Genomic DNA, 24,012 nt, shown 5'->3' with positions numbered 1-24,012 from the left:
AGTCTCTGGTCCCAATTAATTTCTCAATTCTCAATCAGGAAATGTGTGGTTTTTTTGCTGCAGATAAAAGACTGAGAACAGCAGATTTGTGACTAATATCTCTTCTCTGAGTTAAAATTTTTGGCACTTTAAGAATTTCTGACTTAAATAAATTCTGGGCACTCTTAGATATTCATCCCAGAGAAGTGAAAAGTTACATTTATACAAAAGCCTATACACAAATGTTTAGAGCAGCTCTGTCATAGCTCCAAACTGGAAACAGCCCAGATGTCTTCAACAGATGATGGTTCAACAATCTATGATACATATATATAATGGGATAGTATTCAAAAACAAAAGTGTTGATACACTTAACAACTTGGATCAATCTCTCTGGGGTATAATGCTGAGTCAAAAAAGTCAATCTCAAAAAGTTATATACTTATGATTCCATTTATACAACATTTTTGAAATAACAAAATTTTAGAGATGGAAAACAGATATGTGGTGGCCAGAAGATAGAAATGGGGTGGGGGAAAGGAGTGGGCAGACACAAGGTGGATGTATTTAAAAAGCAAGATCTTTTAATATGAGCGATCCTTCTGTGATGGAATTGTTCAATACTTTGACTATGGTGGTGGGTACACAAACCTACAGGTGATACGATATATAACCAAATCTATACACAAAACTGAGTACAAGTAAAACTAAGTAAATCTAAACAAGAAGATTGTGTCAATATTGATATCCTGGTTGTGATGTTGCTTTATAGCTTTGTAAAATTATACTATTGAGGAAAACTGAAGGATATACAGAATACCTCTGTATTATTTCTTACAACTACACATAAGTACTATCAATTACCTACATAGACCTTTCAATTAAAAAGTGTAGAGTTTCTGGTTCTCTTTGAAAGAAAACAAGTCATCTATGTATAAGAGGCTTTTGTAAATATCAAATATTTTTGCCTAGAAATTTAGGGGAGTCTTCAGGGCTTCTCTTGTTACTGGCAATAAAATTTAAATACTAGCTGTAACAGAGATTTTTATTGAATTTCAAGATAATCTATTAAATTATGCAAAATATTAAGAGTAAGGAAGCTTCTCTAATTTTGGACCTCTTGCCCCCTTAGAATCTCACCTTTAAACTTAAATTTTATATATTAAATTCTAATTTACTTCTGATAGGCCATTTTCTAATTACCATCATCTATCATAAACACGTTCAAACATGAATGAATTAAGGCAGTTTAAATCAACACAGGGTAATCTAGGAAAATTTTGTTTCCCTGAGCTCTAAGATTTCCCTGAGGACTTATTCATTGCAGTCTCAATAAAAAGAAAACAATTCTTCAAAGACTTTATTTTCTCCCAAGTTATAACCTTAAGCAGTCTTTGTAAAAGTAGTAATTTTGGTGAAAAGAAAATGGTATTCTCTTCTAAATCTCTTCTCTATCCTAATTTTTCTTGAAAAAAGGAGAGAAGAGGAGAGACAGAATGGGGAGACCTGTGTGTGCAGGGCACATGGTAAGACCAATTATTTTTTTAAGTCAATCACAATTTACAAAAGCAGAAGAAAATTTTAAACTACCAGACTCCACTTCTGCCACTTATTACTTGAATTAAAGCTACACATAAACTGCCTACAACTGAGTTTTTCCAAACATCTAATGAAGTGAAGTCACTCAGTCGTCTCCGACTCTGTGATCCCATGGACTATAGCCTACCAGATTTCTCCATCCATGGGATTTTCCAGGCCAGAATACTGGAGTGGGTTGCCATTTCCTTCTCCAGATCTTCCCAACCCAGGGACTGAACCCAGGTCTCCCGCATTGTAGGCAGACACTTTACTGTCTGAGCCACCAGGGAAGTTCTTAAACATCTAATAGGGATTCACTAAAGTTTGGCCTCCCTGGTGGCTCAATGGTAAAGAATCCGCCTGCAAATGCAGGAGACACCAGTTCGATCCTTGGGTTGGGAAGATTCCCCTAGAGAAGGATATGTCAACCCACACCAGTATTCTGGGAGATTCCCATGGACAGAGGAGCCTGGTGGGCTACAGGCCATAGGGTCACAAAAGAGTCAGACACAACTTAGTGACTCAACAACAAAAATATGGCTTAGCCTTAGTATTTAGCCAAGAACAGCTTCAGCTTTGGCCTTGACCTTTTAGAAGGCCAAATGATGCAATGACTGCTTCAGTGACATTTCTAGTACCTCTGCATTTAGAGGATGAGATGGTTGGATGGCATCACTGACTTGATGGACATAAGTTTGAGCAAGCTTCAGGAACTGGTGATGGACAGTGAAGCCTGGCATGCTGCAGTCCATGGGGTTGCAGAGTCAGACACAACTGAGCAACTGAACTGAATGACCACTATCATTTCTACATCCATATAAATAATGTATGTCATTTAGATTAAACATTAATATGTGAATATTCATTTTAAAATAAAAGCTGAAAGCCTTTCTAAGACATAACACAGTAGAAATCTAATTACTTTAAATGATGAAATTTTACTGGACAACTTAAGTATATAAGTGTACACTGTGCTGCAAGAAGAAAATGTAATATTTAGTGATGATTGTGAAAGCCAAATTTAGATACAAACTTAAGAGCTTTCAAATTATTAAACAGGGAAACAGATTTATAGTAAATATGAATGTCAGGATTGTTTTAACTAGATAAATTTAGGAAGAAAATATTCTTTCTGAGCAAACAAATATATATAAAATATATGAAGCAGTTTAGCAGAAATTGGGCTAAATCATAATTCTAACCTTTGTAGAGGCCGTTCAGTATACTAGTATATCACTAAGCAGAACTTTTAAGAACTGACAATTTCTAATTAGTGACGTAGGCTATTGAGAGATAGTCTTTCAAGAAAAAGCCTTTTTTGGAAATTCTTCACATCATGATGAGGAGAATTAAAAGCAGAATGTCAATTTTGCCATTTCAAAATTTCACAAGTTCCAAAATCTAGCAAAATATCCATAAAAACATGCTATAGCAAGAAAAGTGAGGACACAAAAACATAGTTTCTTCTCAATAATCAAATTTTCAAACAGCTTTATAAATTCCTTTAAGATGAAAATTTCTTATAGTTTTGAGTCTAGAGACTTAAGTTTGTTGAAAATGACTGCTTGTAGATAGTGCTTATCTATTTAGAACATTTAAAAATATGCAGTAATTATCAGGAGAAAACTAACAGCTGACATGTTAGAGTAATAATCAGTCCTAGCATTATGATGTCAAACATTTAATATCTGATTGCTAAAAAACAGGATTACCTTTAACTAACCAAATATTTTAATGACTGTGAATTCTGATAATCATAAAAGGGTATTTTGTCTAGAAAGTTTTTCTTATGCTAATAATTACTGAGTGTTTACTATGTAAGTGTTCCTTCCATCTTCATACATATTCAATCCTAACAGTAACGGTTAAGCACATTTCATCATTTTATTGTATAATATATCAAGGAATTAAATGTCCCGAGCATTCACATATTTTGAAAACAGAATGACAGGACTCCTGAAGATGATTTTCATTGTGTGGGAGCCATGCTTTTTTTCCATTAGAAAATAACTCTTAAATTATAATGGAAGCAAATGGTAAAGTATTTGCTTCAAAGAAAATTTTCAATGCTCTAGTGCATTAGGTAATATTTGTGAAAATAACACGCTCAGCAGTTCACAGAAATAACTGAATAATATTAGTTAACCAACTAAAAGATCTCTAGCTTATACAGTACCCAAACCATGGTTCAGAAGACAGTTCTATTTCCTTTTATGATTCCTTATTTAACTCAAATCTTAACTTTCCATCTCTATTTTTCAGCTAAAGGTCTCCAGTTACTTGAAATGCTTAAACCTTTCTACTTAGCAGGGGTGGAGGGATAGGAAGAAAGTGGGGAAGAGAGAAAGGAACTGAAACAGAAGAGTTTTTTCAGAAATATTTTCTATTTGTTGGATTACTATAGGTGATCCATACTAAGAAAGAACTCAGTGGTAAAGTTAGGACACGCTGAGCAAAATTAAAGTACTTTTTTTTTTACTATAGGATTTGCTAAGATAGTTTTTTCTTTATTTTTTGTTAATTTTCACAATGTGTGTTGGTTTCTGTCATGCAACAATGTGAATGAGCCATAATGATACATACACACCCTCCTTTTTAAGCCTCCCTCCCTTACCCCCACCCCACCCTCTAGGTCATCACAGAGCACCAGACTGGGCTCCCAGTGTTATACAGCAATTTCTCCCCAACTATCCCCTTTACACACGATAGTGTATATGTGTTGATGCTACTAACATACCAATTGTGTACATAAATAGTAAACACTGTTTTCTAAATTTATTTGACCAAGACATCTATTTCCTGGGAGTGTTTCACAATACTAGAGGTTCCATAAAAAAAGCACTGAGGAAGTAGGAATACCAACTAGGGTTGTATATTCCACCTAGAATAAATTCTTTATGAAGGAACAAGTAAGAAGAACAAACTATACCTAACATGAAATGTAATCCTAAGAAAAATATAATAATCTCAATAAATGTTGTAATTAAAAAATGAGGGGGGGAAAAACTTTAATCCAGGAGTCCAAGGTAACTTCTCCCCAAAAGCACAAAGCCTTAATTAACAAAATCTTTAAAGAACAAAAAAATATAATCAGAAACACTGAAATCAGTTGGTCCAGTTAAGGGGAAGAGTCAGGTTTTACATTCAAATCAAAAGGCTCATGATTCCACTAGCAAGAAGTTATTATTATTCTGTGGAAAAGGAGTGACTTAATTTATGTATTTGAGAGACAGTCTAGACAAAGTGAGACTCATTTCCTGGTTCCTCCTTTCAGGATCTGCTTTCCTAGATAGGATGCTTTCTGTTCTGCTTTCCTGTACATGCGGCAGGGAAGGTCTACAGCTGTCGAGAACTGCCCAAACTATTTGCAGAAGTCTGTCTAATTTCACGATGGGGTGTTACCAAGCCATTTACGATGCATATCTAAAGCTAACTTCTTTAGCTGACTAATTAGTAAGAGAAAGTTGATATGTCTCCTGTGTCTTATATATCAACTCAGTTCTTATTTTCTAAGGCACATGTATTTGTTTCCTTGGGAGAAAATCAAAGTTGGATCTGTTTTCTGTTATAAAATTTCTAAAAGGTTAGCTTACAAAAGCATTTTCAGCACGTTGAAAGTTGGGCAAGTTATGGCTAAAACCCGAAGAGGATGGGAATAAGACAGCATAAAATTCTAAAAATACATATTCTTTAGTTCCTAAGCCCATGGTGCAATTCTTTTTTATCCATTATTAACAGTTTCTTCCACCAGAGTAAGTTAGTATTTAGAGCCATTTAAATGTCAGAAAATCCACTCAAAGCTTCACAAACCTGATTACAGTTGAGCACATTACTTTAAAATGGTTTATTAACTGTTCCTAAGATAAACAATTTATATTAATGCATATAGTCAGATTTGTTCATTCAATAACTTTATCGATCATGGGGTGAACCTGTGGTTATAAAGAAAAAAATACTTTTATTTTTGTATTTGTCTTCCTGCTCACAAATATTAAATCACTTTTTATATTCTAGTATAATACATGTTCCTGCATATTCAAAGCTCCCCAGTAAAGTCAGAAGTAGTCACAGGAGATGACATGGATAATGTGTGCTAATAGTAGGGTAGTCTTAGCCAACTGAAACAAGTGATGACAGACACCAAAATGCCAATTTTTTTGCCATTTACCTAGACAATGTACAAACTAAGTCTCCTAGGCAGAAGGTAATAGATATTTTTATCCAAGACAGATTTTATGTTTCTCCTCCTACATGTCCCTCACCACAATCCTTTTCCTCAGCGACGGCCACGGCCAGATTTTTCTCTGAACTTGTACAGACCGGCATGTTCAAGAAACAGTCCAGCTAACTTTATTACCCTGATTAAATCACCACAGAGGTTTGGCCCCCCAGACCCCTTCTCAACAGAGGTTTTCAGAAATACATACTGTCCTTTGAACAAGCTTAATCTTCTCTGGTCCTCAGAAGAGTAGAAAGAATTTTAAGTCAGAAACCCTCAGAGATCTCAAACAGAAACCAGATCAGGTTTTCTTTTTACTCTGAGCTAAAAAGAATTATTTCTCAGTGTGTTAAATAATTCACAGGGTGAAGTAAAATTGGTGTCAGATACAGAAAATGGTCATTTTGATAAGTATCAAATGCAAGAGAAAAGACAAAATTTTACATCTAGCATTTCTGGAAAGAGTCTTTTAAGTATAATGTATTGAATACAATGAAAGGGATGAAAATACTACATGCATAAGCATGCCTGTAGTCCTAACATATACTGTGGGTTAAGCATTGCTATGAATAACTGCCAACAGCCAGATATTTATCAGTATCCCCTGTGCCAGATTTCAGCAATAAATGTAGTTTAAATAAAAAAATTTCCCTCTGCAAATCCAAAGATTTTAGTAAGTTCCAAGAGCGAAGAGATTTTTATCTTTTGTTAATTATTAAAAATGCCCAGTTCCTGGCACATAGGTACATTAAATAGTTGAATAACTATCTGATTTAAAAAAAATAAAAATAAAACTTTAGAAATGGAGATGAAGAATGATAAGTAAGAGTTACAAAACGCTTACTATGTGCTCGGGATTACTCTAGCAATAGTATTAAAACCCTTCTCAATTCTTAAAACAATGTGATATGATATTTAAAATCAAGTCTGTCCACACTCATGCTAAGTACAACTGTAACTTTTAATACTGCATGATCTCACGCAGTATTCCATGTTATCAAAGCATACGTATAAATTTTGTCGCAAGGTGACCTTTTCCACATAACACAACCAGAAAATCTACAACATACTCAAGTATACAAAATATGCTCTCAATAATCTAGTGTATTAGCATAAATCGAAAACAAATGAAAATAATCTCTGTGGCATTTTCTTTGTCTTTTGTGGGTAAGACTGACAACCACCAAAACCAAAAATTAATTTACAGCCAAATTAATCACGGCTAATTCTTGTTCAACTTATATAACAAATCAAGGGGTTTTCATAATAAAACAATCTTTTAAAGTAAGTGTTTCTATTATTTTATGTTAGTTTATATTTGAGTTAACATTCATGTCTTCTCCAAAATACTGAAAATACTAAGCCATTTTACTTTTTACCAATGAAGTCTCAACAAGAAAATGTGCAAAATACTTAAAAGTATAAGATTATGAAAAAAATTTAAATTTATGGAGAAATGTCATACCTATCAAAGGATTTATAAAGAATAATAAAATGAATACCCCCTGCATCTACCACACAAGTTAAGAACAGTATCAGTAGGGTGATCATTTAATTTGCAATCTAACTGGAACACCTGAAAAAGAAAGGTAATGCTATTAAAATGTACACCAGTACCATAATCATGGGGCTTCCCTGGTGGCTCAGAGGTTAAAGCGTCTGCCAGCAAGGCGGGAGACCTGGGTTCGATCCCTGGGTAGGGAAGATACCCTGGAGAAGGAAATGGCAACCCACTCCAGTATTCTTGCCTGGAGAATCCCATGGACGGAGGAGCCTGGTGGGCTACAGTCCACAGGGTCACAAAGAGTCGGACACGACTGAGTGACTTCACTTCAGTTCAGTCCAGTTCAGTCACTCAGTCGTGTCCGACTCTTTGCGACCCCATGAATTGCAGCACGCCAGGCCTCCCTGTCTATCACCAACTCCCAGAGTTCACTCAGACTCACGTCCATCGAGTCCGTGATGCCATCCAGCCATCTCATCCTCGGTCGTCCCCTTCTCCTCCTGCCCCCAATCCTCCCAGCATCAGAGTCTTTTCCAATGAGTCAACTCTTCACATCAGGTGGCCAAAGTACTGGAGCTTCAGCTTTAGCATCATTCCTTCCAAAGAACACCCAGGGCTGATCTCCTTCAGAATGGACTGGTTGGATCTCCTTGCAGTCCAAGGGACTCTCAAGAGTCTTCTCCAACACCACAGTTCAAAAGCATCAATTCTTCGGCACTCAGCCTTCTTCACAGTCCACCTCTCACATCCATACATGACCACAGGAAAAACCATAGCCTTGACTAGACGGACCTTAGTCGGCAAAGTAATGTCTCTGCTTTTGAATATACTATCTAGGTTCACTTCACTTCATCATAATCATGAATTGGAACAACCTTGGGCAAACCAGAATCTATTGTTACCTTACTTAGCTGTGGCTTGAGAAGTTCCTTGATTATCCCTTGAAGTTCATATCCCTTCTTTTTCCTCACAAGAGGTAACCATGAAACTAAATGTATTTTATCCACTTTACTGTTAATGAATATTTTTTTGTTTGTTTGCTATTAAGAACATTCTTAAAGATGTCTCCTAAATAGATGTCTCCTGGCACAAAAGTTAAAGAGTTTCCCTCTGGTCTTTAACTAGGAATGGATCTTCTAAGTTATAGGGTAAATGTGTATTCAACTTTATCAATATAATAGTAGGTAAGCTAACCAATCACCCATATTTTCCTATAGTTTAATTTTTTTCCTTTTATTTATATAACTTACCTCTATAATCTGTTTTGACTTTGTTTTGATTTATTATATGTTGTGACAATCTAATGTTTTCCCCTCAAATAGCTAATTTTCACAATTCTATATAGTGAATATCAATCCTTTCCCAGTTGGTTTGGCATGCTTCCCCCCAGATCAAGTTCTTACACAAGCAAAAATCTATGTTAGCCCTATTCACTGTGTTCTTTCAGGCTGATAGTGTTGATACTATCTTCTATGATGACATGATCCATCAACCCAGCACAAGAGAACACACCTATTTAGTGACCAGAAAGCTTATGCTCTTGGATTTATTCTCTCAATCTCTCCTGGTCACAGGCTGTTACAGATAAGCATCCTTTCAATTTGTTACATCATTTTCTTTTAAAGTATTAAATGCTTAAAGGAACTTGTGAAGCACAACTTATCCTGGCGTTCCATGAAAGACAGAAAATCATACTTTCTCCAGATGAAATGCAATATACTTCTCCCTATTTGAACTCCTGCTATAGGGATATTTGCTATAATGACTTGGATAAGCCTTTTTTTTTAACCTAAAATTTGCAATTGACTTAAATCTACTCTACTGAACGTGCACACCTGCATAGTGAAAACTATTCTACAGGGGTCCATAGGATCAAGAGTGATATAACCACACCTAAACTGTTCTCTGCTTGTTCAACTTCTTTAAAGGTTACCTCTAGTTTCTTCCCATCTTTTTTCTTGAGAATTTAACCCTTCACAGGTCCCAGAGTTTGCTTCTACATAGACCTGGAAGCACAGCAACTTCAGCCCAGTTTAGATAGTATTTTAATATATTATTTTGTGATTTATGTTACAGTATGAGCATCCTGCAATATAGAAGATCATAATACATATCTGATACTGAATAGTACCTCTGAGTCTTTCACACAACTAATGAATTCATAAAATGTTAAATAATTAGATAATATTTGTAATGCTTTATGTTACCCAGAAATCCTTGGTGGATAGTCAAGTGCTAGTGAGACCTGGGAAAACTGGTTGGAATTTGCACAGGCTATAAACATATTATTACTTTCTTATTTAAAATTACAGGATTCATAGACTAGATGTAACATGAAATTTGCTGCTCAGTAAGCTTTATAATGAATTTGATTAGTCAGAGTCCTCAAATTGTCATTTGATAAAGTGATTTGATAAATTACATTCCAGTCTGTTTCTGATGATACCCAGATAATCTTGGAAGTTCTGGATTTTCCCAAACTCCTAACTATAATCTCTGGCTTACTAACGGAATGCTAAATCTTACCTGGTCTTCAGGGCTTTCATTACTCTTGAAAAGCCTATGACTGTTTCTTCCTAGTCCTGACAGCCATACATGGTAAGTGCTGTTAACAGGGGCTGCTGTTACCATAATAACCAAAGATACAAGCAAAAGTATTTTATTTTAAATATTGGGAAAATATTTGTAGTTCACAAACTTGAGGCAAATGAAGTATTATATAACCTCCAGATCTTGAGACTAGTAAGTACTTACATATTCCTACAGGAATACTCATACTGTGGCACACATTAAGAGGCCTTTTGAAAGGGTCATTTAAGTTTATACAAATAACTCCCCCAGCAAAAGCAACCAACAAAATGTCTGACCATTTTATCTATTATACCAAGTAAAAATTCTCCAAGTGGATGGGAAAAATCAATATGACTAGATCCTGTACTCTACCATCTTATCCTTTTCTTCTGAAAATAGCCTATGTGAATACATGATGGAAAGACAATATAAAAATGAACATCTAACACTGTACCTGACACACAGTATATTCTCAATCTATTTTTGCCTATTGAGTGAATTAACTACTCGGCATGTTAAAACTTTTCTTTTAAGTAACAGAAAATTCATATTTTATCCATAGAGAAAAAAATAAACTCAAGAAAAATCAAACAAAACCTTCTTACCCACAGTCTGGAGCTGGACACCACCTACAATCAGGATCTGCAACGAGCCACCGTCTAAGCATAAATTCTTCATATTTTTCCATCAAGACATCATCACTTAATATCAAGCGGATATCATGGGGATTAAACCGTTCAGTACATTCCGGGCAACTGATATTAACTCTACTTTCAGAAATTTCTATCCTCAGATATTGCCGTAAGCAATCCACACAAGATCTATGATGACAAGTCATTATCTCAGGAAATCTGTCTTTAGAATGCCGCAAAAGGCACAAGGGGCACTCTATAAAGTCTCCAACTTGTTTGCTGATGGAAGTCAGCCCATTGTCAGGGGAGGTATTTGTAGAGAAAATGGAGTTCTTATCAGTACACATTTCAGAATGTATACTCTCAATACTTGCAATTCCATCCACCCCGCCATTCAGCTCCCTTGATTTACGTTTGTTATCCTTTTTCCTCCGAAACAGAGAGCCTATTGAAATTCTTCTCTTTTTGGGTGCCTTTTTGACTGAAGGCAAGCTCACAGATGAAGCAGAAGATTGAAGATCTCGATCTGAACCCATCTGCCGATGTAAACTCATGTCTAAAATACTCATTAGAATTGAGTCAGGGTCTGTGTTTACACACAGCCCTTCATTATATTTAAAGATAAAATCTATTTCTTGTTCTTGCATTCAGATTAAGTCATGATGTTAGAAAATCCTACTTGGTTCCTTCAGAGAATTCTTGAAATAGTTCAATTTATAGAAGACTTATCATGGATGTTCTGAAAAACAGAAGAAAACAAAACACCAAGATTATTTAATTGTACTCACCATGTGCATGTCTTTTTAATAAACTTACAAACTCTCTATGAAACATCAAACAAGTATGTACTTTAATCACTGGTTTTTGGTTTTGATTTTTTAAAATAAGGCCAGTTTAAGGTAGTGCTAGTGGTAAAGAACCTGCCTGCCAATGCAGGAGACGTAATGATACACGAGTTCAATCCCTGGGTGAGGAAGATCCCCTGGAGAGGGCATGGCAACCCACGCCAGTATTTTTGCCTAGAGAATCCCATGGACAGAGGAGCCTGGCGGGCTACAGTCCATAGGGTCGCAAAGAGTCAGACTTAGCACATAGCACGTTAGCTACAAGAGATATAAAACCAATGCTGATATAACAAAGATATTATTTAATCTTAAGAATCTAATTTGAGTTGACCTTATTATTAAAATCTTGTATAAAACTTCTGATTTTTTAATCACACTCAAACCTCAATGATTCCCACTGTCTTTAGGAGTTTTTTAAAAACTGACTATAAAATGTACATGCAAATACGAAGGGCTGAGAAGAGCTTATACAACTCTGAAGAACAGTGTGTATGTGGAGAGGGACCAGACTGTCTTACACTGGCAGAAATAATGACTCATTATAAAGTTACAGTAACTAGGAAGACACTGTGGTACAACACAAAGATGGATATAAAGACCAATGGGGAACAAAACACAGTCCAGGAAAAAAGTCCCATTTATACACATGAACACCTGACTTACTGTCAAAGGTGACCCTGCTGAGCATTAAGAATGGCCTTGTCAAAAACAAAACAAAAACAACATAGTACTGTTTTACTGGTTACCATCTGAGGAAAGGAACTTAACCTATAGGTAACTCTCTCCATAAAAATCAATTCCAGATGGTTAACAGATCGAAATGTGAGAAGTAAAATCCTAACACTTCTAGCAGTCAGTAGAAGAGACTATTTCAATGAAAAGATTTCTTAAATGAAACATACTAAAGTACCCGCTGTAAAAGACTGTTAATTGGACTACAATAAAATCACAAGGTAGTATTAAGGGAGTGGGAGAAGACATTTGCCACATAAAACTAATAAAGGACCAGTAACTGGAATATATAAAGAATATAGAAATCAAGACAAAGTAGAAAAATAGAAAAACGCGTGAGGGACGTTCACAGGCTCTTGACAAAAGAATATGAAAAAGTGCTCGACGTCATTTGTTGTACACATCAAAGCCATACTGGAAGACACTGCACACCCGGCAGGATGGCTAAAATCCCAAAAGACATTTCCAAGTGTTAGCAAAGATGTGGACTGTTGAGAGGAGTGTAAAATGGCATAACTACTTTGGAAAACTGTTCAACAGTATCTACCAAATTTGGACATATGGAAATTCTATTACTACAATATGTAACAGGATCTATTACATACTGATACTCCTAGACATGAATGAACAAGAGAAATGAATGCATACATGCATTAAAACACTCACATAACAATATTTATGGCAACACTAGTTATAACAAGCCCAAACACTGGACACAACCCATATTTCTATCAACAGTAGAATGGATAAATAAATTGTGGTATATTCATTCCACTCTAGTCTACCAGAAAGCAATGAAAATGAACAAAATACTGCTACTCATAAAACAAATATGAGTCTCTCATAAAAGGATGTGTGTGTATGTGCTGTGCTTAGTTGCTTAGTTCTGCCAACCCTTCGCAACCCCATGGGCTGTAGCCTGCCAGGCTCCTCAGTCCATGGGGATTCTCCAGGCAAGAATACTGGAGTGGGTTGCCATGCTCTCCTCCAGGGGATCTTCCTGAACCAGGAATCAAACAGAGATCTCCTGCATTGCAGGCGGATTCTTTACCAGCTGAGCTACCAGGGAAGCCTGTGTGCTGTATAATTCCATTTAAATAAAGTTCAAAAACAGGTAAAGTTAATCTCTAATATATTTCAGAAGTCAGGACTATAGCTACCTTTTGAGAAATGGCACATGTACAGTAGTTACAAAGGTATATTCACTTTGTGATAAATCACTGACCTACAGACTCATGGTTAATGCATTTTTCCGGGTGATCTTTATATCAGAATTAAAGGTTAAAAAAAAAAAAAAAAGCTCCTTGAGGTGACAGTCACACATATTCTTAAGAAAGTCACATTTACTTTTCTAACACAAAATCTAGAAAACCATTTCACTCAGGCAAACTTTATTCATGTCCAACAGTTTATACCTTCCCATCATCTGCTTCATATTCCCTTAATTCTGAGGGAAATACAGTGTAATGGTAGACTAAAATTTTCTGCATATTTTCTTCTCTACAGTTATTAATTTCTCTTGCATCTCAAAATGCTTTCTCTACTCCAGGGTTCAATATACGTATCAAAAACCAGACTATCTTGGGGATCCTAAGAATTTATCACTTAAAACATTAAACCAGTGGTCACTTGGGAGAATTTTTCAAACATACTTTTAGAAATTTGATACCCACATAATTCATTATCTATGTCAGAACCTAGTAAGAGTGAATGAAGGTGCTATTAATATTTAAAATAGGATGTGTGTGGGTTAGTTGCTCAGTTATGTCCGTCTCTTTTGGACCTCACGGACTGTAGCTCACCAGGCTCCTCTGTCCATGGAATTCTCCAGACAAGGATACTGGAGTAGGTGGCCATTCCCTTCTCCAGGGGATCTTCCTGATCAAATCTAGGTCTCCTGCATTGTGCGCAGATTCTTTACCATCTGAGCCACCAGGGAAGCCCTTAAAATAGAATAATGGGGACAAACTAGAACATATGGTGATCCCACTGAGGAAGCCTTTCCAAAACAGTGTGCAAATAAACAAATACGCCTTAAAGGAAAATAAACAAACTTGAATACTAAAAAATTTAATATTTTTATATGGTAAAAAGTATAATAGGAAGACATGATAAATTAGTAAAATACAACAATATTTTACATATAACAATGAACAACTTTCGTTAGTATACAAACGGCTTTTACACATTAGTAAGAAAAAGATGTACAACTCAGTGCTAAAATGAGCAAGGACATAGGAGGAAGAGTTTGGAGGAAAAAAAATACAAACATTAGGAAGACAGGAAACAGTGTTCAACACGCCAGAAATGAAACTCAAACAGCAGGCAGCATCCTGTGCACAGCAGGCTGACAGCTAAACGGGGCGCGCGCCCAACACAGCACCTCACACGCTAGGGGCAGGGGCCGGGGGGCGGGGGCTAGCGGGGGACGAGCGCGTGCACGCAGCACCTCACTCTGTTAAGAGGAGCAGGCAGCGCGACTCTGCGGAGCCAACTGAGCTCACTCACCGGAAAAGGCCCTGATGCTGGCAGGGACTGGGGGCAGGAGAAGAAGGGGACGACAGGGGATGAGAGGGCTGGACGGCATCACCCACTAGATGGACGTGAGTCTGAGTAAACTCTTGGAGTTGGTGATGGACAGGGAGGCCTGGCGTGCTGCGATTCATGGGGTCGCAGAGAGTCGGACAGGACTGAGCGACTGAACTGAACTGAACTCGAAATGGAACTGTTCTCTGACCAGCAATCTTACGCGTAAAATCTATCCTTCAGAAATTATAAGGACACAAGTGTGCAAAGAAAGTGTGCAAGGAAACTCACTGCAGCCTAGGTCACAGAAGGAAATAAAACAAGGCAAACAAACCCCATACAAAACTTGGAAATAAGTGTCCAACAGGGAACTGGTAAAAATAAAAGAATCAACCACAACTCACAGATAATGATAAGGAATAGATCTCTCTCTATAACACTGAATGAGCAATAATAACTGCAAAACAGTAGTATGTATAGTATGAAAGTATTTGTGGGAAAAAAATGCACCCACAGAGGTTTACAGGTACCTACAGAATTTCTGGAAAAATATTAAACCATTAATAGCAGCTACATTGGGGAGAATAATCTTTAGTATTCACTTTGTGTCTTCTGTGTAACTTACAATTGTATCATGAGCATCTATTGCTTACAGGTTAAAAAAACCCTAACTAAACCCCACAAACAACAAAAAAAACCATATTCCACTCTAGAATTAACCAATCAAATTGAGAATGTGGTCCAGAACTTGTATATTTTGCAAATGTTCTCAGTAATTTAGCTGCACACACTGATCAAGAACCATTAATACTAAAGAGTCTGCTAAACTCTTGCACTTAAAAACAGAATTCTGTGTGCTTGGTCTCCAAAACAAGGCTCCTTGTTTTTCATTACTTTAGGTACTAAAAATAAAAGTTCCATTAAAAAAAAAAGACAAAAAAAAAACCTCATGAAGAAACACTTCCAAACCCATTCTATGAGGCCACCATCACCCCAGACAAAGACATCACACAAAAAAAGAAAAGTACAGGCCAATATCATTGATGAACACAGATACAAAAATCCTCAACAAAATTCTTGCCAATAGAACCCAACGACACATTAGAAGGATCATACACCATGACCAAGTGAGGTTTATTCCAGGGATACAAGGATTCTTCAACATATACAAATCAATCAATGTGATGCAACATATTAACAAGTTGAAAGATAAAAATAAGATAATCTCAATAGATGCAGAAAAAGTGTTTGACAAAGTTCAGCACCCATTTCTGATAAAAACTCTTCAGAAAATGGTCACAGAAGGAACCTACCTCAACATAATAAATAAAGGCCATATATGACAAACACGCAGCAAACATTTTCAACAATGAAAAACGGAAAACATTTCCTCTAAGATCTGGAACAAGACAGATACCAGATTAATAGTTGCAGGATTAGCTTTTTAAAAATAACAGAGTTATTGATAGCTAACTTATTTATCAATAACTTTCAGTAAGTTATTGAAAAACTCAACATTAAAAAAACTAAGATCATGGCATCTTGTCCCATCACTTCATGGCAAATAGATGGGGAAACAATGGAAACAGTGACAGATTTTATTTACTTGGGCTCCAAAATCACTGCAGATGGTGACTGCAGCCATGAAATTAAAAGATGCTTGCTCCTTGAAAGAAAAGTTATGACAAACCTAGACAGCATATAAAAACGAGACATTATTTTACCGACAAAGGTCGGTATAGTCAAAGCTATGGTTTTTGCAGCAGTCATGTATGGATGTGAGAGTCAGACAATAAAGAAAACTGAGCACCAAAGAATTGATGCTTTTGAATTATGGTGATGAAGAAGACCCTGGAAAGTCCCTTGGACAGCAAGATCAAACCAGTCAATCCTAAAGGAAATTAACCCTGAATATTCATTGGAAGGACTGATGCTGAAGCTCCAATATTTTGGCCACCTGATGCGAAGAGCCAACTCACTGCAAAAGATCCTAATGCAGGGAAAGATTGAAGGCAAAAGGAGAAGGGGGCGACAGAGGATGAGATGGTTAGATAGCATCTCTGACTCAATGAACATGCATTTGAGCAAACTCCAGGAAATAATGGAGGACAGGGGAGCTAGGCGTGCTGCAGTCCACAGAGTCGGACACGACTTAGCAACTGAACAGCAACGAGAAATAGGAATGGTCCACAACTGGTATTTCTACCACGTATGCCAAAGCCTTGTGGACCAAAGATGTAGTATAAGTACTGGTAACTTTGTACTGACACATCAAAATAATCTAGTTTGGCAGAATGCGATTTTTTATGCTTCATAAAAATTATGGAAGTTAAACATTCCAGGTGAAGTATCTAATCAATAATTACAATATTGTTTTAAGTGAAAATGTGTTGTAGATTTTAAATGCTCAATTTATAAACACAGGATAGATAATGAGCAATTAGAAAGCTCAAATCCATACAAAGAGCAGCCTATGTTTGAAAAGCTGTATATATCACTTAGGATCCTGGCCAAAACTCGAAGCATTTTCAAAGAGGTAACTGAAGTGCTCATTTGCAAAGGTGTGGATAGGGTTAAAGGAACCAACAGTGATGGCAGAGTACTCAGAAAGCCATTGTTATCCTTTGGAAAAAAGGGGCGGGGGGTGGAGCTGTCCAATGGCAGTCGGAAGAATAAACATACAGCTTCTCTCTTCTGGAGATCTCTAATATCCACCAATGCCTCACACTGGCTAAACCCAACGAGAAACCAACAAAGGAAGCCAAGGGAGGCAGTCCTTAGAGTAAGTCAGCCTTCTATGGGGCACAGAGCAAGCAAGGGGAGGACGAGGAGCGGGTCTGGAGCAGCAAATAAAAACATTCAGTCTGGACGTATAAAGAAGAGAATTTGGGAGTCAAGACCTTGTCAGACACTGCTAGTTATAAAAATCTTAGATAATGTCCATTCCTGAGTCTGTGAGCTCCACTACAAAATATGTGATCTCCACTTATTTCAAATAGATGTTATGACAACAAAGTGAAACTGGAACAGGCTAAAATTTGGCACTATCCTAAATGTTAGCTGAAATGAAATGTAAGACAAGTTTTATATTTCTAGGACCTAACACAACTTGTAACTTACAGTAGGTGCCTAAGACACACTGGATAAATAAATCATGATGCATGACACACATAAGTGGAAGTAAGGGAACTGAGGACTTGTTCATATCTTTGCTTTTGGCTTGTTACTGCTGTAAGGTTCTTTTTAAGTGATACAACCTTACTACATTCAGCTTTTTAAACTGTAAAAAGAATCTTTATCCCAGAAGTGCTACAGGATAGATAACATCATGTTAAATATACAACTTCAAGAATTACAGATTTAAAACATTCAACCAATAAACATCTCCCAACCACCAACGTTTTAGTAGCATCTACTAAGCACCCACATGCCTAAGTGATTTAAGACTCATAAAACGATATTTTGCAGAAAGTAGGCTGGGCAAAAAAAAAAAAAAAGGACAATAAAGAAATTACTTCCCAAGAGAAAATCCCACTCAACTCTGGAATATCTGTTTTTGCCTATTATTTAGCTAAAATTGGGTTTCTTCTATTACTTCTCACAAAAGTAAAAAAATGGAGAAAACCCAATAATTTTGTATTGATAAACACTATAAGTATCCAGTTTCTGATTCTAATTTCTTTTACTGATGTCTGACCCCCAGTTCAGCACCTCTAGAACATGGTAATAAAAGTAGCACAAAACACTAGCACTGTTGACGAAAACAGAAAGAGGACTAAGTATAAAGCAGTTTCTGTTTGTTTGAAGTGAGAAGGGAGCAGGTAAAGAGACTCCCAGCACAGTTTCTATTAATCATTAATTCTGGTCACTACTGAAGCCCAAGCTATTTCATATTCAAGTGAGAGTCAAGAAAGGAGATAAAGAAGTAAGACTTTCTATTTTAGATTCTATTAAAAAACTATTTTATGTTACAAAGCATAACAGGCCATTAAACTTCTTCAGCAATATATACTTATATTGAGAGGTTGAGAGAAGATGACGAATAAAAGAAAAAATTTTAATGAATATCTGGTATTAAACATGGTTCTCACATGTTTATAAGTCACATTTCGCTTTCTGTGAACTAACCACATGTTCATATTCTGCTGCTGGTATAAGGTTTTTTTATATAAAGGAACTCTACTATTATGTGTCAAATATATTAAAAATTTTTTAAAGAAAAACCTGCATGGCAATTTTCCAATGTAGAAATGAAAACTTTCGTGTGTTTGTTTGTGTGTGTTCAAATTCACATATTTTTCTCTTTATGACTTTTGGATTCTGTATTATTGGAATAATCCTGCTCACTCCAAGATCATATTTTAAAAATTCATTTATATTTCTTTCTGGTACTTCTATATTTTGTTTGTTTACTGCTTATATCATGCATCCATTTCAATTTATTTTCATGTTAGAACTAAGTAGAGATCAAAGTTTTTTTTTTTTTTCTAAATGGCTAGCCAGTGTTCTCAACACCGGTTACGGAATAATTATCTCCTTTCCACCTACCTCTGACCTAATTTGATAAGCTAGTTCTTAGTGTATAAATTTCTTACTATCTATGTGGTAGGGACTACCAAAGTACGCTCTTGAAGTAAACAACCGAACTATTTTGTTATAATTTTTGCTGCTATCTAGGTGGTAGGGACTTCCAAAATACTTGTGGCTATCTAGGTGGTAGCGACTCCAAAATACGTTCCTGAAGTAAACAACCAAACTGATTTGTTCCAATTTTTGCTTCCACCAATTGGAAAGGTGCTTATTTCCCTGGATTCTAATCAACATTCTATATTATTTCAATAGCTTTTTCTAAGTCATGGGGAAAAAAAAGTAAGCTACTTTCATTTCTATTTCTTTGGTTACTAAACAAATCAAACATTTGTTCACACTTACAGCCCTCTTTATTTTTTCAATGATTTATCTGTTCATATGTTTTTGACCATTTTTCACACTGGAATATTAATGGTCTTCTTCAATTTTAAAACTTTCATATTTATTCCCTCTTAATATTTGCTTTTTAATTTTGTAATTTTTGAAGTAAAGAGGTTTAAAATGTTTATTTAATCACATCTACCAGTTCTTCTATAAATTCTTTCATTACTTTATATGCTTACAAAACATTTTCTGGGGATAAAATCTATTTATTGACACATTTACCATTTGTGGTACTTTTTATTCCTTCTTGTGGATCCAAGTTTCATCTGATATCTTGATATTATTTCCCTCCAGTCTGAAGAACTTCCTTAAACATTTCTTCATGTTGCAGATTTCCTATCAATGAATTCTCTCAAGTTCTGTTTACTTGAAAAATGTCCTATTTCACCTTCATTTTCATGAGTATTCTTTTCTGAATACAGAATTCCAGGTTGATAACTTTCTCCTTTCAGAACTTAAAATAGATCATTCCATTTTCTTCTGATCGCCAATCATTTCTGATTAAGTCATCATTCACTGATATTTTAATTCCTCTGTAGTAATGTGTGTTTTTTCTCCTTTGGCTGTATTAACATTTTCTTTCCATCTCTGATGTTCAGCAGGTCTGATCAAAATATACCTAGATGATATTTTCTCTGTATTTATCATAGCTGGGGTTCATTGAACTTCTTCAATTTCAAGTTGATTTAATTTTTTGGCAATTACTTCTTTATATATTTTTTTACTCTAGTGTCTGTCTGTCTCTCTCTTCTCTCTCTTTCTGCCAAGGCTCTGTTCATTTTTGTATTTTTATCCATTCTCTGGATTTGCAAATTTTTATTGATCCACCTTCGAGTTCATCAACTTTTTTCTCTGCCTTCTCCAGTCTGTTGCTAAACCGATTCAGTAAAATTTTTACTTCAATTGTATTTTTCAGTTCTAGATTGTCTATTCTTCTATAGTTTCTATTTCTCTGTTCAAACTGCCCACCTATATTCAGTCATCATGATCATGCATCTCCCTTTAGGTCACTGAATATATTACAGTTGCTTTCAAGTCTGTTAATTCTGCTAATTTTAGGGCCTGCTATCATTCTGGGGTCAATGGTCATGACATCCCATTTTCCCAATTCTTCACATGTCTAGCAGTTGTCTATTATAAACTGGGTATTGTGGACATTATGCAGTAGAGATATCTTCTCCTAAGAGTGAAAATTTTTAGTACACCTGGCAGTTAAATCTCTGGCTCATAAAGTCAAACTTGTGGAGGCTTGGTTTTATGTTTTAAAATGCATCTCTGAGCACAAATGTTTTATTAAGCTCTGTTAATTTCGTGGGACTCAAATACCAAAGGACAGCTGTGTATAAAGATATTACAGAGCTATTATGTCATCTTCACTTAAAACGGCAGTTACCACTGAAAATTTTTTTAAGTTCATCAATCCTCATAAGGTAAGTCAATAACACTATCTCTATCCCAAGAACCCAGATTTCTTAGATCTGTATATAATACGCTCATGTTTCTGAGGACACATTCCAGTAATTAAAAGGCTTTTAGGTTGTATTTCTAGCACCATTGCTGACTGTTTCTCACTGGCCATCAAACATTTCACTTCTTTTGTGCTGTTCCATTTTAAAGAGATAGTGTTTAAGTAGAGATAGTGTTAGCGTGTTTAATTTTCCTTCCGTTTGCAGCTAGATGCAGCCATGTGTCCAGTTCTGGCCAATGCAATGTGAGGATGATGATGCATGCCACTTCCAGAACTAGTCCCTAAATCATCTTTTCAATTATCCTTTGAGCTCTCTCCCTTTCCTCGCAAGCTGGCTGAATGGAGTAATTCCAGTGGTTGACTCCAGGCAGGTCTTTGGGGACAGCTGAGTCACAAGATGGAAGGAATTGGGATACCTGAGTCACCCACATGGTTCTTTGTGTGAGTAAAAAATTAACTTTTATAGAATTCCGCCATAAGATTTGGGATTTTTTTTGTTTCAGATACGACTACCTTACCCAAGATGAGATAAAGTAAGGGAATAAGTTAAGAGTAGCTTGGAAGGAAAATTCTGAAAACAAATATAAGGTAATAATAGCTTATTTTTATTCAGAGAGTAAAGCATGGGACTTCAGAGTCACAAAGTTTGGGTTCAAGTTCAGATTCTGACACTAGCTGTGTGACACTGCGTTAAATTACTAAGACAGTTTACTACACTGTAAAGTAGGAATAACAAATAACCTACAGTCCACAGAATTATACTAGGATTAAATAAAATATGTAAAGAATCTAGCACTAGTATGACATATTAGTGAAAGTGAAAGTGAAGTCGCTCAGTAGTGTCTGACTCTCTGCGACCCCATGGACTGTAGCCTACCAGGCTCCTCTGTCCATGGGATTTTCCAGGCAATAGTACTGGAGTAGATTGCCATTTCCTTCTCCAGTGGATCTTCCTGACCCAGGGATCGAACCCGGGTCTCCTGCATTGTAGACAGACGCTTTACTGTCTGCGCCACCAGGGAAGTCCTTAGTATGACATATTAACCACCTGACAAATATTAGCCATTATAAATATTTGAGAAGATGATACAAATGTAACTAAGCCACTTATTGGATAAAGCTATTTAAAATAAGATTATCATGCTTAAGGTTAGAAATAAAATGAAACAAACTGTTGGCTCTGAAGCAGCTTGTCTAATGTAATCAGAATACTTAGCCACTTGCAAGTTTGGAATACATCATTATAGAACATAAATTTCTCCAAGATGAATATAGTTTTCACCCTTATGTTTATATAGTTGTAAACCTACAATAAGTGGTCTAACATTAAAAATGGAATAAGTAAATTCAAATTAACTACTTTTATACACAGGGGAGGTGGAGGAAGCTCAACAGATGATTAACATACGCACACTGTTTCCAGCAAGTTTTCTGGAAAGTGAATGCTTATCAAGACTCAAATATACTACCCTGAGCTCTGCCTCTAGATAATGTCTATGATCTCCTACAAACATAAAGTGAAAGTTCAGAATAAACTATTCCCATATGCCACAAAACCTCCCCCAAAAGACAGTTTAAACTACTGCAGAAAGAAAAGGCATTATTCATTCCATTTTCCAACAAAAAAATACGTAAAACATTTTGACTAGCTCCTTCCAGGAACTATTTAGAAGGGCAAACAACACAGCAATAAGGAAAAGGATGGAAAAGCATAGTGCAAAATGATGCGTGTGATGGAGTGCCCAGACACATGAAAAAAAGTTTTTAAACACGTTAAAAAAAGACCGAGCTGTCAAGAAAAAAAAAAAAAAGTCTTTTTGACTGGTTAAAATACTCACTGCTATACATCAATAGAAGGGAGATATTAACCTAGTTTGAGATATTAGTCAAGTTTGTATACTTTTGAATTTCAACTTCCTTATTTGAAAGCTAAAGTGATTGGATGAGGTAATGTCTAAGGTCTCTTAGTTCGAAAAGACTGATTCTAATATACAAACACATATACAGCTGTAACACACATCATGTGTGCCTAGTCGTCCCCAACTCTTCGCAACCCTAGGGACTGTAGCCCGCTGAGCCACGCGATTTCCCAGGCAAGAATACTGGAGTGGGTTGTCATTTCCTTCTCCAGGGAATCTTCCCAACCCAGGGATTGAACCCGCATCTCTGCATCTCCTGCATTGGCAGGTGAATTGTTTACCACTGAGCCACCTGGGAAGCCCAATACATACATACTCTAGGGTTAAAAGTGGACAATTAATAGTTTCTGAGATAATTTTTGTTTCTGTTCTTTTAAAAATATCTCCAAATTCTCTAAAGTGTTGGTATACTCTTTGGTCTTAGTAAATCCAGTGGAATAAACTGCAAACTTAATTTTACCAGTTTCATCATTAATCTAAATACTAGTACTATTTGGACAATTAAAAATATTAAGTATTTGGGCTAATTTTGTCCTAACCAATTTTTCTGTAAGTTACTTAAAAAAGTATTGATAAGAGCAGTATCCTGCCTCTCCAATTTTGGAAATTCATTTGTCTCTTTCTCCTAAAGAACGTGAGGAGTGGGGAAGGCAGAGACCTCTGGTTAGGGTAAATCATTCTGTGTGTGTTTGTGTGTATATGTAATTTTACAACATGTGTACATGATGAGGTAGAGCACAGATTGGATGAGCTATGTGGTAGAAGTCCTAAAAACTATCCTTAAAACTTTCTTCCAATTATAAAGTAATTCTCAGAAGCAACAGCATCTCCTGGGAAACAAGAGGCACGATAAGCAAAATGTGTCTATTTTGCTCCAGATACACTGCATTTATAGAGCTTCCCTCTAAATATGTCCCCCCAAAATAAAGTCAGAACTGAGATACAAATGAAATATTTATTAATTTTATAGGAGAAGAAAACAACTAAGGGACTATTTTCAAAGAAAGCAGGAGAATCTAGGTAAGAATTACACAACAGGTAAACAATCACAAAGGTTTATCATCG

The 24,012-nt window shown here is 36.0% G+C and overlaps 1 protein-coding gene across 5 annotated transcripts in view; it reads right to left on the bottom strand.

Annotated features, from left to right (window-relative positions):
- RNF19A (ring finger protein 19A, RBR E3 ubiquitin protein ligase) overlaps window positions 1-24,012 on the bottom strand; it is a 57,847-nt gene that overhangs the window by 21,589 nt on the left and 12,246 nt on the right. For all 5 annotated transcript variants that reach the window (XR_011259055.1, XM_069600494.1, XM_069600495.1 and 2 more), the window contains exon 2: window positions 10,457-11,222. Coding sequence is in view for 4 of the 5 variants with exons in the window: in XM_069600494.1 (XP_069456595.1) it covers window positions 10,457-11,130 (674 nt within the window). In the remaining variant the exon portion in view is untranslated. The remainder of the gene's footprint in view (window positions 1-10,456; window positions 11,223-24,012) is intronic.

The sequence above is a fragment of the Ovis canadensis genome, chromosome 9 (genome assembly GCF_042477335.2).
Source record: "Ovis canadensis isolate MfBH-ARS-UI-01 breed Bighorn chromosome 9, ARS-UI_OviCan_v2, whole genome shotgun sequence".
Classification (NCBI taxonomy): Eukaryota; Metazoa; Chordata; class Mammalia; order Artiodactyla; family Bovidae; genus Ovis; species Ovis canadensis.
This window is presented reverse-complemented; position numbering and strand designations above follow the sequence as displayed.